Source organism: Moschus berezovskii, chromosome 3 (genome assembly GCF_049115385.1).
Source record: "Moschus berezovskii isolate FMDL1 chromosome 3, NW_MosBer_1.0, whole genome shotgun sequence".
Taxonomy (NCBI): domain Eukaryota; kingdom Metazoa; phylum Chordata; class Mammalia; order Artiodactyla; family Moschidae; genus Moschus; species Moschus berezovskii.
This window is the reverse complement of record NC_142462.1, coordinates 77,465,417-77,483,337: the sequence shown is the minus strand read 5'-3', so window position 1 is coordinate 77,483,337 and position 17,921 is coordinate 77,465,417. Positions and strand designations below refer to the sequence as shown.

Below are 17,921 nucleotides of genomic sequence, written 5' to 3'. Positions count from 1 at the left end.
TGGCTTAGCGTGGGATACCTGTGATGTTTTAGAGTTTGGTCTGCCACTCCCTTGAGTTGCCCAGATTTATGCAATAAAGGAAAGCAAAGTATAAGTTAGCATTGTAGTCAAACAGTAAGGAACAGCCTGAATTAATGTGATTCAGTTAGAACACAGCAAGGACCAAACCACTTAACATATCTCTTAAACATTTTTCTTATGTGGTAGAAGATCTCATTTCCCCATTAATGTTTTTCTTACCATGAAAGACAGCTAGAAACAGCATTTTCCACCTTTCCTTACTGTTTCTGTCTTTTGTCAACTGCATTTTATTTAGGAATAGTATAGTCATTAACTCAGTGTTGGAAGGAAGGAGGTGGAATTTCAGAAAGTATGAGAGTATATCCTACTAGAAGAAGAGTCAGTAGAGTCCTAGTGGTAAAGAGCTTGAACTTTAGGTTCAGAGCCTGACTTTGCCGTTTACTAATTTCTTTTTTCTTTTTCCCCTGTAAGTTCATTTACTGCTTTAAAGTTTTAACTGTTCAGCAGTTAACAGGAATTTTTTTTTTTAATCTGAAAGAAAAATATTTACATCTCAGATACAAAAGAAAAATTTAAAATTATTCTTGATTGATCTCTAAAACCCAAACACTTACAAGCCTTTTTTTTTTTTTTTATCCAACCCATTATTTCTATTCAAAATGTGCATCCTGTGTACTTACTAAACATTTACTTGCACTTGCATTTTTTGTGTCAGGTCTACTTTGATGCAGAGGTTCTTAAAAAGGCACTAAATGAATCTGTCCAGTGAAGTCTCATGTTTTTTGGGAAACCAATGCTCCACAGTTTCCAGATTGGCCTCCAAAGCTGAATGTGGGTGTGGGCAGCTCTTCAAAAAGTTCAAATCCTTCACCGAATTCATCCAGCACTCTTCCTTGGTAAAATTACATGAGGTTATTAGAAAAAAGCCTTTCACTTTCGACACTCTGGAGAGAGATTTCAAATATTACTTCCTCTTCTCAATTGCATTGTCAGGATTAAGGCTTATGGCATGAAATGTCCGTCCCTTTGTCAACACAAATGTAGAAACCCAGACAACTTTGTGGAAGGGTTCAAAAAGTCTTCTACCTTCAACTTAATGTTAGATAAACCTTCTTTCTCTATAATACTTCTAGAAAGTTGCATTGCAGAAGGAGAGTAATCAATTCCAGTTACATCAGAGAAATCAAATTTTGCAAGTTCAACCAGGAAAACACCAGTTCCAATATCAAGCACTGAAGCATCCAATGGAATCTTGTGTTTGTGCATCCACCTTATTAGTCGAGTCCTACTCTCTTCTCCAAACCAGATTTCTCCTGTATCTCCGTATTCTTGGAAAGTTTGCAGTTCTCTCTTTTAGACAGCATCCCAGTGCTCTCGGGTTCCCAGAGCAGATGGGACAAAGCCATCCCCTCCAGGACTGCCCCCGGGGGACTGCACCACGGCTGCAGCGCTGCCGTGATCGTCCATGCCCTCTACTAGTTTCTTAATTTGTAAGATAAGGGTAGTATTTTTAAAAAAACAATAAATGTGTTTATTACTGCTGTTCCCTGTGCCACTTGAATCAGATATATATAATTGTGATATTAGCAGTTCTGTGTGTCTGCCATTACAAATAATGTGGCTCACTAAGCATGTCTTCTAACCACCTGGTCCAGGTAGAGCCTCTTCAGTTAGGGAGATGTTTTCCAAAAAAGATGTAGCTCTAGAATAGTATTTCTTTCCAGACTAGCACATGGACCGGCATGGGGACAAAGAATGCATAGTATAACTTGTACCAGGTTTATCTTTTGGGGAATACTTCAGATGGGCCCTTTTTCAGGAGATGTTAGAAGCATTGGGAGATAGGGAATGAGGGACAGAACATCTTAGTTAAGATCACTGTCCCTAATAGGTTATGTGTCCTTGGGTATTAATGAATGGTAACATTTCATGGACATTCATGTGCCAGCTTTGTGCTAAATGTCTTTACAGGGCTTATCTCATTTGATACACATACAAGCCTTTGAGATTGTTATCTTCATTTTCTTTCTTTATTTTATGGCTGTGCTGGGTCTTGGTTGCTGCAAGGTTTTTCTCTAGTTGTGGAGAGCAGGGGCTACTCTGTAGTTGCGGTGCATGGGCTTCTCATTGTTGTGACTTCTCTTGTGGAGCACATGCCTTACGGTGTCTAGGCTTCAGTAGTTGTGGCTCCCTGGCTCTAGAGCACAGGCTCAATAGTTGTGGCACATGAGCTTAGTTGCTCTAAGGCATGTGGGATCTTCCCTGAAGCTGTGTCTCATGCATTGGCAGGTGTATTCTTTACCATTGAGCCACCAGGGAAGCCCTATTATCTCCATTTTAAAGAGGAGGCAACAAAAATAACTTGTCTGAAATCTTGTAACTAGTAAGTGATCTTTTTCAGCAATCTGACCTTACTTTCTCTGCTGTTAATCACTACAGCTTACAGTGCTTGCAGAAACTACCTTTTATGGTGTGCCCATCGTGGGTCAGGCACTCTGCCAAGTGCTGCTTTTATGTTTATTATCTAATTTAATCCTTCTGACAATTCTGAGAGAAAACTGAGCCTTAGGTCAGGGAAATCACTTACATGATGGTTTCCTTAAGCTTCTTTCAAATGTTTTTGACCATGACACAGAAAGAAATAAAAATTCTGTGATTTGACCCAACAGAGTTGTGCGCAAATACATATTGAAACAAATTTTCATCAAGCAATACTTAGCCTTCATGCACTCTGATGCTTTCTAATTCTTTCTAATTAAAAAATAAATGTGGGTATGAATTACTAAATTGAATCACCACTTTATTGGATTGTGACCTACAGTTTGAAAACACTCCTTTAGAGACTCAAGATAGTAATACAAGGTTCTTCCATCTTCAGTAATCTGGAATATCTAATTCTAGGTCAATCAGAATTATAGAACATATGTATAATCAAACTCTATAGATGATGCATAATTTCTCGCATGTGTACAGTCACGTTGGACTCTTTGTGACCCTTTGAACTGTAGCCCACCAGGTTCTGCTGTCCATGGGATTTTTCAAGCAATATTGGAGTCAGTTGCCATTTTCTTCTCCAAGGGGATCTTCTCGACCCAGGGATTGAACCTGAGTCTCTTGTGTCTCCTACATTGAAGGTGGATTCCTTACCCACTGAGCCATCATGGAAACCATGATATACTGGCAAATGTATATCTAGTATCTGTTTAAAACATATCTGATATTATTACCACAGTTCATCTGGAAAATAACAGACTGAGATATGTAATGTATATGTTCATGTTGTTAGTTGGAAATATTTTAGAGATTGATGGGATATAGGTTGTTATTTTGTATGTGTGAACACTTTAGGAATAAAAGTAAAAATAAGTTTTACAAAATTTACCATGCCTAAAGGCAAGACTTACTAAAGATGAGAGACTAGTGAAATTTAATCAGTGGATTTAAGGAAAAAGGAGAAATCTAAATTAAAAAAACACACTTAAATTTGAGGCATAAAATAACTTTTAAAAACAATGTTTAGCGAAATCAAATTTTAAATGAAACATGTTTTTATATTTTATCATATGTGTGCTAAGATTTTCCATGGGAAATTGGATATCAGATTGCATTTTAATACATAGTTCTACTGTTACAGGTTTTTATAGCAGTAGGTTATAGCTTAATAAAGAATTATAATAAAAATTTGATGTGCTTGTTAAAATGCCCATGATTTGTAAACATATTAATGCATGCTTTAACTTCAGGATGCAGTAAACAATATGCTATAAGATAATCACTCATATTAAGTCACTTACTTTATAATATGTACTTTTTGTTGTTCTCCTTTAGGTTGGATGGAGTACTGCTCGTGATTATTACACATTTTTATGGTCCCCTATGCCTGAACATTATGTAGAAGGATCAGCCGTCAATTGTGTGTTAGCATTTCAAGGTAAGAACTGAAAACAGAACTCGATGAAATTAGATATTTTATTGCCATTAAAAATGTTGTACCCTGTTGTAATTATCTGCTTAAGTGTGTTCAGTGACTAAAGTTGAATTAGTGTCTGTCTTTATCAAAAGTCATATGATACTTTATGTAGACAGTTAAACATTGTTTTCCTTATTTCTTTGAAGTCTTTTGATCACTTTTTTCAAATGAGAAAATAATGCTGTTACTGATGCTAGATAGTAAGACAGATTAAAGGTGAGAAAAATATTGTGTATGAAAATCACAAAGATGATTAATGGGATTTATGAGTAGAAATTCTATAGGGAAAGTTTCTTATAAAAATGGATGTGAATAATACAAAATTCATTTTGTCTTAGCTTGGTGTCATATACAGAGTTTAAAAAATATATTTGAAGAAGATAGACCTAGTATTGTCCATCCCCCCCACACTCCACCTTCACAAAGGTGATGGCTAGAGCTCTAGCATCCCTCCTGTGGCCATCAGGTAGAAGGCCAAGACAAGCACATATATGTTTAACATGCCTGAGCTCCCAAATCAAGGTCAGCTGGCAACTGCCTTCAGATTTCTTGTTATGTAAAAAAAAAAAAAAAAAACAACCACACACCCTGTTGCTTTATTTTAAAAACAAAACACAATTTTATTTAGAAATCTGTAACAATTTGCTGCAGAGTGATTTTTGCATTAAAATTGAACTGACTTCAGATTGTATTAAAGCTCTTTCTTAGTCTTATTTATATTGTGGACTTTTTTTGGTTGGAGAAGCTAATGGACTGTCTCAGTATAATATTTTAATACACATATCAGCTTATTCATTTGTTCGTCTATTAATATCTTGGTTGCTTCCAAGTTTGGCAGTTGTGAATAAAGCTGGTATAAGCATCCATACACAGGTTTTTGTGTGGATGTGTAAATTTTCAACTTATTTTATCTTATCAGAGTAAGATTGCTGGTATGGTAAGAATATATTTTAAAATATATTCTTCCCATGTAGTACTAGTGGTAAAGAGCCCACCTGCCAATGCAGGGGATGTAGAGAGACGTGTGTTTGATCCTGCGTTGGCAGGCAGGCTCTTAACCACTAGTGCTACATGGGAAGAGAAGCTTCTCTTTGTGAATTTCCCCTAGAGTAGGACATGGCAACCCACTCCAGTATTCTTGCCTGGAGAATCCCATGGACAGAGGAGCCTGATTGGCTACAGTCCATAGGGTCGCAAAGATTTGGACACGACTGAAGTGACTTAGCATGCATTGGTAAGAAACCATCAAACTTTTTCCAAAGTGGCAATATTTGCATTCCCAGTAGCAATGAGAGAGAGTTGTTGTGGATTACATCTTTGCCAGCATTGGGTGGTGGTAGTGTTTTGGCTTTTGGTGGTTTATGTTTTTAAAAAACTTAATGAGGTTTATCAGTTGGCAATGTGATCACATATAGCTTACGTATATATTAATAGAAAAAGTTTACTTATGTACTGTGACAGGAAACACATATTCAGAGGATAAAATTTGTACTTGTAATAAAGACAAAGATTTAGGTCCTCATAGATGTTTTATAGATTAAGAAATTTACAAATTATATATGTAGTTTATCTTTTAATTCATGGCCTTTTTTTAGATGATCAAATTCAAGTGTGTGTATTGGAACTGATTGTTATGAGATATTTGTTATTCAAAGTTGTGGCTTCATTTCCAGTAATTAGTTTTCTTAGAATAAGAAACTTAACAGAATTTGTTATAGTGACTAATGAATTTGCTTATTTATGACAGTAAAACGTTTAAAAGCACTTAAAAAAAAAGAAATGCATCTAGTTTATTTCTGTTTATACTGTAAAAGCATTTTCTTGGGAGCTGATTTACATGTTTTTGAAAATTCATCATAATTTTTACTTTGAAATTCAGAAAGAGAAGCTTCTGCTTTCCTAGGACTTGTTTGTTATATAGTGAACTCAAGACAGAATCATGAAAAACTTGGTTATATAATATTAGAGGTAGAAGGAATTTTAAGCATAATCCAAATAATTTTGTTCATTTTGTGGCATAGTGATGAGAATCCTGAAATGCAAAACTCAGAACAACTAATAAAATATGCATAGGTATAATTGTTTTCCTAAATGAACCCTTATTTATTTACTATCATTTGATTGCTAATGTTACAGGCTATAAGATTTGACTTGGAATTTGTTTTTACTTTTTCCTGTTTTCAGTGTTATTGATCTGATGAGATCTATTTCTAGGTAGCTTTAAATCTCAACTCTGAATAACTATATTTTGTGTCTTAAATGGTATTGAACCATTTTAAAATTTTTTCTGTACCGGTCTTCATTGTTTTGCGTGGGCTCTCTCTAGTTAGGTGAGCAGGGAGGGGCTATTCTTTGTTGCACTGTGCAGGCTTCCCATTGCGGTGGCTTCCCTTGTTGTGGGAGCACAGACACTCTTAGAGTGGGCTTCAGTAGTTGCAGCACGTGGTTCAGTAGTTGTAGCTTGAGGGCTCTAGAGCACAGGTTCAGTAATTGTGGCACATGGGCTTAGTTGCTCTGTGGTATGTGGAATCTTCCCATACTAGGGACTGAACCTGTGTCCACTGCACCACCAGAGACGTCCTGAGCTATTTTTTCTAGTGAGTTATTTTTGTGATATTAAAAAAAGCAGACCTTGAATATCTAGTCTGTAGAATTTCTAATGCCATGATACCAGAGCTGCTTGCTGCTGCAAGGTGCTTCAGTCATGTCCAACTCTGTGCAACCCCATAGATGGCAACTCCTGTCCCTGGGATTCTCCAGGCAAGAATACTGGAGTGGGTTGCCATTTCCTTCTCCAGTGCATGCACGCATGCTAAGTCGCTTCAGTCATGTCCAAACCAGAACTGCTTAGTCAAAATGTATTTTTTTTTTTTGTTTAAGCTTTTAAAGTTAATGTAGTGGCTGTTTGCAAAGTTACTCAGCCACGGATTAATAAATTTAGTAGAAGTTATTAAGAGGATGGAGTTTCTAAAAACTTCAAAAATTTATTGCTAGATAAATTTATTGTGGCTTGCAGTATGTTAGTTTCCCAACCAAAGGTGGAACCTGTGCCCCTTGCACTGGAAGTGCACAGTCCTAACCCCTGGATCCAGTGGGAATTCTCTTTTATTTTTAAAAATAACTTTGTATTTTGAAGTAAGTTTAGATGTACAGTTGCAAAAATAGTATACAGAATTTTCATCTACCCTTCAGCCAGCTTCCCTTAGTGTTGACACGTTATATAACTGTTTATTTTTAAAAGAACAGATTTAACATTGGTACAACACTGTTGACTGCAGTAGTTAGAACAGACTTTATTGGATTTCACTCGTGTTTCCAGCGGTTTTCCCGTTTTCTGTCCTGGATCGAGTCCATGTTTCCAGCGGTTTTCCCGTTTTCCGTCCTGGATCTAGTCCATGTTCCAGCGGTTTTCCCGTTTTCCGTCCTGGATCGAGTCCATGTTTCCAGCGGTTTTGCCGTTTTCCGTCCTGGATCGAGTCCATGTTTCCAGCGGTTTTGCCGTTTTCCGTCCTGGATCGAGTCCATGTTTCCAGCAGTTTTCCCGTTTTCTGTCCTGGATCTAGTCCATGTTTCCAGCGGTTTTCCCATTCTCCGTCCTGGATCGAGTCCATGTTTCCAGCGGTTTTCCCGTTCTCCGTCCTGGATCGAGTCCATGTTTCCAGCGGCTTTCCCGTTCTCCGTCCTGGATCGAGTGCATGTTTCCAGCGGCTTTCCCGTTCTCCGTCCTGGATCGAGTCCATGTTTCCAGCGGCTTTCCTGTTCTCCGTCCTGGATCGAGTCCATAATCCCTCATCGTATTTCGCTGTCACGTCATCTTCCTCGTCTCCTGTTTGTGATAGTGCCTCATTCTGTCTTTGTTTTTCATGACCTTTCATTTTTGAAGAGTGGTTTTCAGTTTTGTTTTGGTAGAACGTTCCTCATTTTGAGTTTTCTGATCATTTCTTGTGATTAGATTGAGGAGAAGGAAATGGCAGCCCACTCCAGTGTTCTTGCCTGGAGAATCCCAGGGACGGGGGAGCCTGGTGGGCTGCCGTCTATGGGGTTGCACAGAGTCGGACACGACTGAAGTGACTTAGCAGCATATTTTCAGAAAGATTACCATGAAAGTGATGTATTCTTTTCAGTGCATTGTACTGGAGATTACTTGATGTCTGAATGTCTTAATTTCTAGTAATGTTTTGATCACTTGGTTAAAGTGATGTCTGCTGGGTTTCTCTACATTAAAGTTAGTATTTTTCTCTTTGTAATTTAATGAATATTATAGGGAGCAACTTTGAGATGAGCAAATGTTGTTTCGCCTCAGACTTTGACCCATTAATTTTAGTAACCATCAGTGGATCTTACCTACAATTACCTGTTGTTGTGTTTGTCTGATGATGCCTTTTTATTCTCATTTCTTGTACATTATTGGAATTGTTACGTTAGGAAGAGTTGTCCTCTTCTCCATGGATTCATGGAAATTTATTTTCTTCTGTGGGATAAAGTCTAATGTAACCAATTTTTTGTTGATCAAATTGTTTTAGCTTTCTTTGGCTACTGGAAGCTCTATCAGATGGGCTCCCATGGTTTTTGACATCCCCCTCACCCAGTTTTTTTGAAAACTTCTTTCTTACTTTCAAGAACCACCAGATATTTCAGGCTAATACTATATTTTCTCTGCCTCCCCGTCCCCATGGACAAAGATCAGCTATTTTTTAAAGAGGGAAGCCAAGTGAAACCGATATCATAATAATAAAGGCTAAATTTTTCAAGATATGAAGTAGTAATAGGCATAGTGAATACTGATTTCTGGGTCAAAATCAATATTGAAGATAAGGTGAATAGATTGATCTATGTATTTCATTTCACTATCATTGAATGCTTTCTCTTTTCAAGTCATTGTGGGAGATTTCAGAATTTTGATATTTATTAATAATCTGCTCTCAGTGTTTCTGAGGTTTATGTGTATGTGCTCAGTTGTGTCCCACCTCTTTGCAACCTCATGGACAGTAGCCCACTAGGCTTCTCTGTGGGTTGCCATTTTTTTCCTCCAGGGATGGATGTTGCCTGTAAAGCATATATGTAATGGTAATGCAAAGCATACTGTGGAGTATTTTTTTAAAAATTTAATTCAATTTTTATTTATTTGGCTGCACCAGATCTTAGTTGCAAAACACTTTGTGTTTAGTTGTGGCATGTGGGATCTAGTTTCCGGACTAGGGATCTAAGCAAAGTCCCCTACATTGAGAGCTTGGAGTTTTAGCCATTGGATCACCTGGGAAGTCCTGATTTTTTTTTTTTCTTTTTTATCCCTTTTTACATGTAAAAATTACCATGGGAGCTTTGGAGAGGAGGTAAAGATTAATTTTGAGCTGTAATCCAGCAGAATTTAAGAGGGTAGCAGTTGAGCTAAAGAAGAAAGGAACAAATATTGAAAACATTTGTCAGATACTGGGCTAGATGGTATACATAATCCATGATACTTTGAAGCTTTGAGATAGCTGTCTTCACATCTCTTTTACAGATAAGAAATAGGCTCAGGGAGGTTAAATATATAATAATTAGTGGTAGAGCTGGGATTCCAGAATAAATATTTGTGGTTTCAAAGCTTATTTTTGTTCTGCACAAGTAGACCTCATCCTCTTTTTGCCCTTACACAATTCACATGTGTGGTATATTCCTTCTGTTACTGTCTCTCCTTTGCATTTAATTAATGTCCTTTGAGAGAACATTTCTTTAATTGATATATTTCTATCCCTAGTCCTCCTAGGAGAAGGAAATGGCAACCCACTCCAGTGTTCTTGCCTAGAGAATCCCAGGGACGGGGGAGCCTGGTGGGCTTCTGTCTATGGGGTCACACAGAGTCGGACACGACTGAAGTGACTGAGCAGCAGCAGCAGCAGTCCTCCTAGGTTTTTATGCTTACTCCTTCATTGCTCCTCCTCCAGCCTCTTTCTCACTGAAAACTACATACTTGACTCTTCCAGATGAATTGGTTTTATCCGAGTTAAAATACAGGGAAAGAATATTCTGAAAGTATAATCTTAGACCTAAGATAAGAAAAATATGGGCATATTTAGGGAAGAAAGAAGAGTCTGGTTTTGATAGATGATTTATGAAGGAGGAAAGAAAGACATCTTGAGTGTCTAGAAACAAGGTCAGGAATAAGAGGAGATGGCAAAATTTGTTAAATACAAATAATTTTATAACAATAAATAATGATTTTTTTGTTTATACTCCTTTTAGGATATTACCTTCCAAATGATGATGGAGAGTTTTATCAGTTCTGTTATGTTACCCATAAGGGTGAAATTCGTGGAGCAAGTACACCTTTTCAGTTTCGAGCTGCTTCTCCAGTTGAAGAGTTGCTCACTATGGAAGATGAAGGAAATTCTGATATGTTGGTGGTGACCACAAAAGCTGGCCTTCTTGAGGTAGGTACCTACAGTGACTGGAATATTGATAAATTTACATTATAAACTATATTTTTTGTTATGAACTGTGGCTTTAAAATAGTGAATGTTTTAAAGACAAATCAGTCATTGCTCAGTTAGAAATAGAGTTGTTGTTGGTTGGCATTTTAAGAATTTTCAGGTTGTCCAAGAGTATAACCTGAGAATTAAATGCTTTAACTAATGAACTTAAAGTATATTTTTTGTCACAATTATGTTACTGATTTCACTGTGGCAGGGACTGTCCCTAGGCTTATTAATATTTTGTGAATAGTATATAGATTGGCAATAAGTAATTACTGAGAGACTTTACACCTAAAACTTCTAATGTTCCCTTTCCCTAACCTTTCTCATTTATGGATCGCCTAATCTGTTGATTGTAGAATAGTACAGATGTGGGGGTGAAGCTGATGGGAAAGCAGTATAAAGCAATAATGTGTGTGTTAGTCACTTAGTCGTGTTTGACTCTTTGCGATCCCATGGACTGTAGCCCACCGGGCTCCTCTGTCCATGGAATTCTCCAGGCAAGAATACTGGAGTGGGTAGCCATTCCCTTCTCCAGGGGATCTTCCTGACCAAGGGATCGAACTAGGGTCTCCTGTATTGCAGGCAGATTCTTAACTGTCTGAACCACTAGGGAAGCCCTTGTAAAGCAGTAAGTCTAACTGTAATTGGATGTGAACCTTATTTCACTATACTCCAAGCATGCTCTATCCCAAATGTGACAGTGAACTATCCCGGTCTCTTAATTTAGGTTGAGCATTTTTAAAAAGATTTCTTTTCCTGATCAAATGAATAAGCTGGATTAACCATAATTTTTTTAAAAAGTGAAAGATCATCTTACTGTTTTTTATTTATTATTTTGGAGTCATTTCACCAAAGGAAATTTACTGTGTAGAGGTGTAAAAAATGCCACGTCTTAATTTTTAGAACTTATTGAAAAGGAAAAACTAGGACCTCATTCATATTTCAAGATATTTCTCAATGTTTTTACCCTCAACCTAGCAAATTAGAATGTTATTTTTGAGTTTCTGTGAAAAAATAATTGGTTCAATATACATTTTGATTAATTTATATTCCTATTTAGTCTACAGAAGTCATTACTTATTCTTTATACGCACATGGATTTTTATATGTAAATCTCTTTTATGTCTTTGATTTTATTTACCTTCAAAAACAAACTGCAGAAAAAAGACGAGATTATAGATACTGTACAGTTGAACTAAGAAAGTTAGAAGGAACCTATAACTTTTATTGTGAATTTTTTCATATATTCCCTTTCTCCTCTCAGAAATTCCTCTCTTATCTTAAATAAAGAAATGTAACTTTTATAGGGTGACTAAAACATTTTGTGGTGATGACTGCCTGATGATCAAGGTTTTTAGCCTGGTATTTGAATGCTAGTCAAAGATGCTGAAATAGGCCTAGCTCTTAAAAAGAATGCAGTGTTTATATTGGAGTTTTTTGAATACTTATTAGACCACCCTGATTTCAGAAGACCTGCAACAGAAAAGCAACAGGCATTTTGGCCTCTACCTCTCTTTTGTGCTCCCAAGTAAATTGGGATATTGCACAGTTTAGTTCTCTTTTTCCTACTCTTAAAATGTAATTTGTACTTTATAGAGAAAATTTAAATTTTTGTCTCTTAGGTAAATGTTTTTGAGATAAAGTATTTATAGTCTGAACAGTTTTTTGACAAATCTTTTAAATTTCCACATTCATGAAAATCTTAATGAGTTTACTAAAAATGCACCAAATTAGTACAAGTGTGAGACATTATTTAGGGCACTGTTGGCAATACAAATGATTGAGTAACAGTTCTTTAGTTTGTGAACCTTGATGGGCTCTTAGGTATTTAAAAAATAGATATTTTGGGAGTAGAGTGGGTTATTTTAAGTTTGGGCTACCCATTGTGTGTGAGAAAATTATTGTTAAATTTCTTAGCTATAATAATTGTAGTGGCTAAGTACGAGATTGTACTTATTAGGTGATAGCTTGCCCTGTGCACTTAGGAGGAGTGAAGTGTCTGCATTTATGTTTCAGATGCTTTATCAAAAAAAAAAAATTACGTAAACTTACGTATCTATGTATTTATAAAATAAACAGGGCAAAATAATAATTATTGAATTTAGATGATGGGTGAATGGAGGAGGTTCATTGTAAAATATTAACCATTTTGTATGCTTGAAAGATATCAAAGCACAAAGTTGGGGACAGGAATTGGACTTCTATACAATTTTATCTGCTGCTGCTAAGTCACTTCAGTCGTGTCCGACTCTGTTTGACCCCATAGATGGAAGCCCACCAGGCTCCCCTGTCCCTGGGATTCTCCAGGCAAGAACACTGGAGTGGGTTGCCATTTCCTTCTCCAATGTGTGAAAGTGAAAAGTGAAAGTGAAGTCGCTCAGTCGTGTCCGACTCTTAGCGATCCCACGGACTGCAGCCTACCAGGCTCCTCCATCCATGGGATTTTCTAGGCACGAGTACTGGAGTGGCTTGCCATTGCCTTCTCCGACAGTTTTATCTAATTTTAGTTAAAAATTTCTGCTTAAGAGTCAGTGAATTCTTTAGAAAGTATATGTCAATTAAATGAATCACTGGGAAATAGTAGTTCTTTCATGATGTTTCTGTCATACTGGGTCAAGGTGAATCTTTAAGCTGCCAGAAAGTTTAGAGCCAAAAATAATTTTTTAAAAAAATAGAGGAAAAAGAAATTCAGTGAATACTTAAACTTTTCTCTTTTGAGGGCATTTACTCTAGTCATTTTCATTTAGTTTAATGGAGGAGATAGATGGGGCATTTAAAAATTTTCCAGCTGTTTAACTTTTGTAAGAGCCATTTTACTGTTTAAATAATTAGAGTTAGTTTCTATGACCCTGGGAAATTGACTTGGGGTGTACTGGGGGAAAAACATTTTTATTTAGCTAAATGTATAATGCCTCTGTTGTGAGTCTCCATTCTTCTTCCCCTGTTAGAATCAGACAACTTGCTGAAAGAAAAATATTGACCATATTATTTATTTTCTATTTTAGGTCCCTTAATTTGGTAATTTTTAGAATACTGGAGTTCCTGAACTGAGTTAACTATTAGGGTTCATGTAAGAGTCAGTTATGTTGTTAAAGTCTGCATTTTTTCCCTAAAATTTGCATTTACTTATAAAATTTGTTTTAATTTACCTACACAGAGACTGTTTTGTACATACAGAAACTTATTTCTTAGTATCTTATTTAAATTTATTATTAATTGGAGGATGATTGCTTTACAGTATTGTGTTGGCTTCCACATATATTAGCATGAATCAGTCATAGGTATACATTTGTTCCCATCTCCTACCCCTGAGACCTTATTTAAAGAACCCAAACTTCATAGTAATCCTACAGGTGAAGGCCTTATGTAACACACAAGGAAGTTCTTAATTCAAGAATTTCCATTCAAGAAGAGGTACATATTTTTCTCATTGATTATTACCCAAGATAAGAAAAGCCCAGAATTGCCACTTTTCATAGATTTCCATTCAAGAAGAGGTACATACTTTTCTCCTTGATTTTTACCCAAAATAAGAAAAGCCCAGAATTGTCATTCATGAAACTAAATATGCCTTATTTTTAGTACTGATTTGAAAAGTGATTAGCAGGCAACTTCATAATAAAATTCATTACTTCTGCACCTACCTTCTTGTAATGTTTTCTTCTTTGCCTAATCAAAAATGGTTTCCATTTATGATTCATGAATTTTTTTTCTTTTTTTTTTAAATTTTAATTGAAGGCTAATTACTTAAAAATATTGTAGTGGTTTTTGCCATAATTTAACAGATTAATGAATTTTTAACTGACGACAAAGGAGTTTGATTCATATGAAGAAGATAGTTTGTAAAAGTTCTTTCTGCAAATTTCACTATTTTTTTGAAATGGAAAACTGAATTTGTATTGTATTGTAGGATTACAAACAATTTGAGTTTTCTGTTTTATAGTTGAAAATTGAGAAAACCATGAAAGAAAAAGAAGAACTGTTAAAGTTAATTGCTGTTCTGGAAAAGGAAACAACACAACTTCGAGAACAAGTTGGAAGAATGGAAAGAGAACTTAACCATGAGAAGGAAAGAGGTGATCAGTTGCAAGCAGAGCAAAAGGTTCGTTGTGTCCTGTGTAATGGATTAGAGTTATATTGTCTGAAATCTACTTTTTTCAGGAACTGAACCATAAAATGAGTGAAGATCCCATGTTGAAAAATGTATTTGGATAGATACTTGTACACGTATAGGTCAGATCCTGTCAACCTTTTGCCACAGCCTCTCTTATGTTGTGAATGGTTAAAATACTTTTGAGATTTTTGGTATCAGGCTTGTAACATAGTCCCTGACGACTGTTTCTAGAGCTTTACATCTAATTGTAGAATATGTGATTGATCTTGGGGAGATGGCTTAGAAATACAATTAGGAATGATAAACACTGAATAAAGGAAAGAGTAGAATTAAAGTAGTTAAAATTACTTTTTAAAAATCAGAATTCAGTGAAATAAGATGTAATACTATAATTTTGAAATCATTGATGTGAGAAATGCAATAAATTATCCTAAAAACCACCTAATTAAAAAAAATTGGCAGTCTTAAGCTAAGAAAAAACGTTTAAGTGTAGAACAGTGTAATTTAGAGATATAAATTGATTTAAGACAGTAGTCAAAAACAATGGAAAAAGCAGTCTCCTAGTAATTGACTTGTTTATTTAATATTTTCATAAGAAAATTTATTGACAAACTTGCACAGATTATGGTTATATATATATCACAGTCTCACTTAACGTTGTTACTAGTTGGAAATGCTTATGCTCATTGACAGGATTGACCTGGTGTTCCCTAAGGATGAGTCTGTTCTTTTTTAATTTTTATTGTAGTGTAGTTGATTCACAATGTTGTGTTAGTTTCACGTGTACAGCAAAGTCAGTTGGTTACACATATATCTACTTTTTCTTTTTTAGATTGTTTTCCCATGTAGGCCATTACATGGATATAGTAATGTATATGTCAGTCTCAACCTCTCAATTTATCCCTCTCCCCCAATTATTCTTTTGTGCAGCAAGACCTAGAACAGTTGCTTAATAATTGTTAATTGAGCCATTTTATACTCTAGTGGAGTGATTGTATATTGTACACTTGAGCAGAGGTGATATACAGATAGGGCTCAAACAAAAAAGATTACTTTAACCTTATTATGTTTGAGAATTGCTTGAGTTAGAGGGTAAACATAATATCAAGCAATGTGTTCAGTTGTTTATTTCCTTATGGATTAGTAGCTTAGTTGTGTCTGACTCTTTGTGACCCCATGGACTATAACCCACCAGGTTCCTCTGCCCATGGGATTCTCCAGGCAAGAATATTGGAGTGGGTTGCCATGTCCTCCTCCATGTCTCCTTATAAACATCTGTCAAGTCTTTTGTCCTTATTACTATTAGCCTTTTTACACAGTTATTCCCCCAATTTTATTCCTGGGGAATACTTGCAGTCCTACAGTAGGAGTATCCTACAGTAGGGGTACATACTGTATTTGGTTAAAGAACCATTTTTTGGGGGGGATGGAGAGGAGGGTCGTGTAACATGTGGAATCTTAGTTCCCTGACCAGTGATTGAATCTGTGCTTCTTTCAGTGGAAGCTCGGAGTCTTTCAACCACTGGACCTCCAGGGAATTCTAAGGAACCACTTTTTAAATTTGAATTTTTTAAGCAGGTATACCCAAGTCCATCCTAAAGGAGATCAGTCCTGGGTGTTCATTGGAAGGACTGATGCTAAAGCTGAAACTCCAATACTTTGGCCACCTCATGCGAAGAGTTGACTCACTGGAAAAGACTCTGATGCTGGGAGGGATTGGGGGCTGGAGGAGAAGGGGGCAACAGAGGTTGAGATGGCTGGATGGCATCACTGACTCGATGCATATGAGTTTGGGTGAATCTGGGAGTTGGTGATGGACAGGGAGGCCTGGCGTGCTGCAATTCATGGGGTCGCAGAGAGTCGGACACGACTGAGTGACTGAACTGAATTGAACCCGAGTATTATAAATGTTATAATAAAATCTCATTATATGTGCCTAGCTAGACTATTAGAACATCCAGGTAAATTTTTAATCCAATTGTTGTAACTCTCTTGCTGTCCTTTGTACAGTTCTAACCCTTTTCTTTCTGTTCTTCACACATTGCTCTTGCTGTTACCTGAATTTGGCAGTTTTCCAAAATAGCCCATTACAACCTGTACTTAGCCCATGAGGTCAAGAATACCCTGAAGTATGGCCTTTGATGTTAGACTGTTCACCTTGAAATCCAAAGGGAAGAATGGATGATATAGAGAGTAGAAATGGCAGAAAGAGAGGCCTTCAATTGTGTGAAATTATTCATGTACACCAGACCATTTCTCTGGTTCAGTTGAGTATTACCTGAAATTTAAACAGTCTTAGGTTCTCTCTGCTGTCCAGGTGACGGGTTAAGCACTATGATAAGAATGAAGATTATGCTGAGAGACTTGGGTTGAGAAAGTGGTAGACTGAGGTCAGGGGATTAATGAAGCAAAATTTGTAGGAAATTGTGGCTAAGATACCCAGAAGAGATCTTTGGAAGTTTATGGCAACTCATAAATCTTGATGACAGTCACTCATCATGAAGGGGACTTCTTCCTTGCCGCTATTCTTCCGTTGGAATATACAATCTGGGAAGATAAGATATGTGGAAGTGATATTTTTTTTTAAGTTATTCTATAGAAAATGGTGACAAAAAGACTTAGAATGATATTTGTTGCATAATAGATTCTCACTAACTTCAGCTAGTATTGTATTAATTTTCATAATCAAGAAATAAAATATGAATAATGTCATCCAAGGAGGAGTAAGAATCGATGTTTCCCCCAGATTCTAAAAACAATGTTTGTATATACAAACAATTCTGAGTTATATTTTGGCAGTTGCTTATTTCTGGGGATAAAATAATATGCTTGCTAGGAGAGCTACTTCCTCTTTGCTGCTAGTCATGGGGCTAGTTCTTCGTGAATTTGCTTTTTACTTCCACAGTGATAGTCTCCATCTTAATCAGGCAGGCCTGCTGGGCAGTTAAAATAGCTCAGAAACTTTTAAACCTGGGTTAGTTGAGTGACTTATAAAATCTGTGACATTTCTTGGCACCTGTTTAAAATCTGGTGTGAAATCTGGTTTAAAATCTGTGGTATGAATTCTAAAAAGCAGTCTTCGTATAACAGTTTTAAAGGGCTTCTCTTTGAAGTATGAGTGTATAAACTGCTGAATATCTGAAGGACTATTAAGATAGATCATTTATGCAATATACAAAATATGCACATCCATAGCAGCAGCATAGATATTTAGATTAGTGGTTGCCTGGAACTGGTGGGAAACAGTGACCATAAATAGGTACAAGGTTTCTTTTGGGGGTGATGAAAATGTTCTAAAACTAGGTTATGGTAATGGTTGCACAAGTCTGTAAATATATTCAGTTCAGTTCAGTCGCTC

The 17,921-nt window shown here is 36.3% G+C and overlaps 1 protein-coding gene and 1 pseudogene across 2 annotated transcripts in view; one reads left to right on the top strand and one right to left on the bottom strand.

Moving 5' to 3' along the window:
- The window catches only part of TAX1BP1 (Tax1 binding protein 1), an 89,864-nt gene that overhangs the window by 13,477 nt on the left and 58,466 nt on the right, over positions 1–17,921 (top strand). For both annotated transcript variants that reach the window (XM_055420965.2, XM_055420964.2), the window contains exons 3-5: positions 3,850–3,952; positions 10,217–10,404; positions 14,393–14,551. In XM_055420965.2, the coding sequence (XP_055276940.1) occupies positions 3,850–3,952; positions 10,217–10,404; positions 14,393–14,551 (450 nt within the window). The remainder of the gene's footprint in view (positions 1–3,849; positions 3,953–10,216; positions 10,405–14,392; positions 14,552–17,921) is intronic.
- LOC148778359 (EEF1A lysine methyltransferase 2 pseudogene) lies at positions 795–1,262 on the bottom strand (annotated as a pseudogene).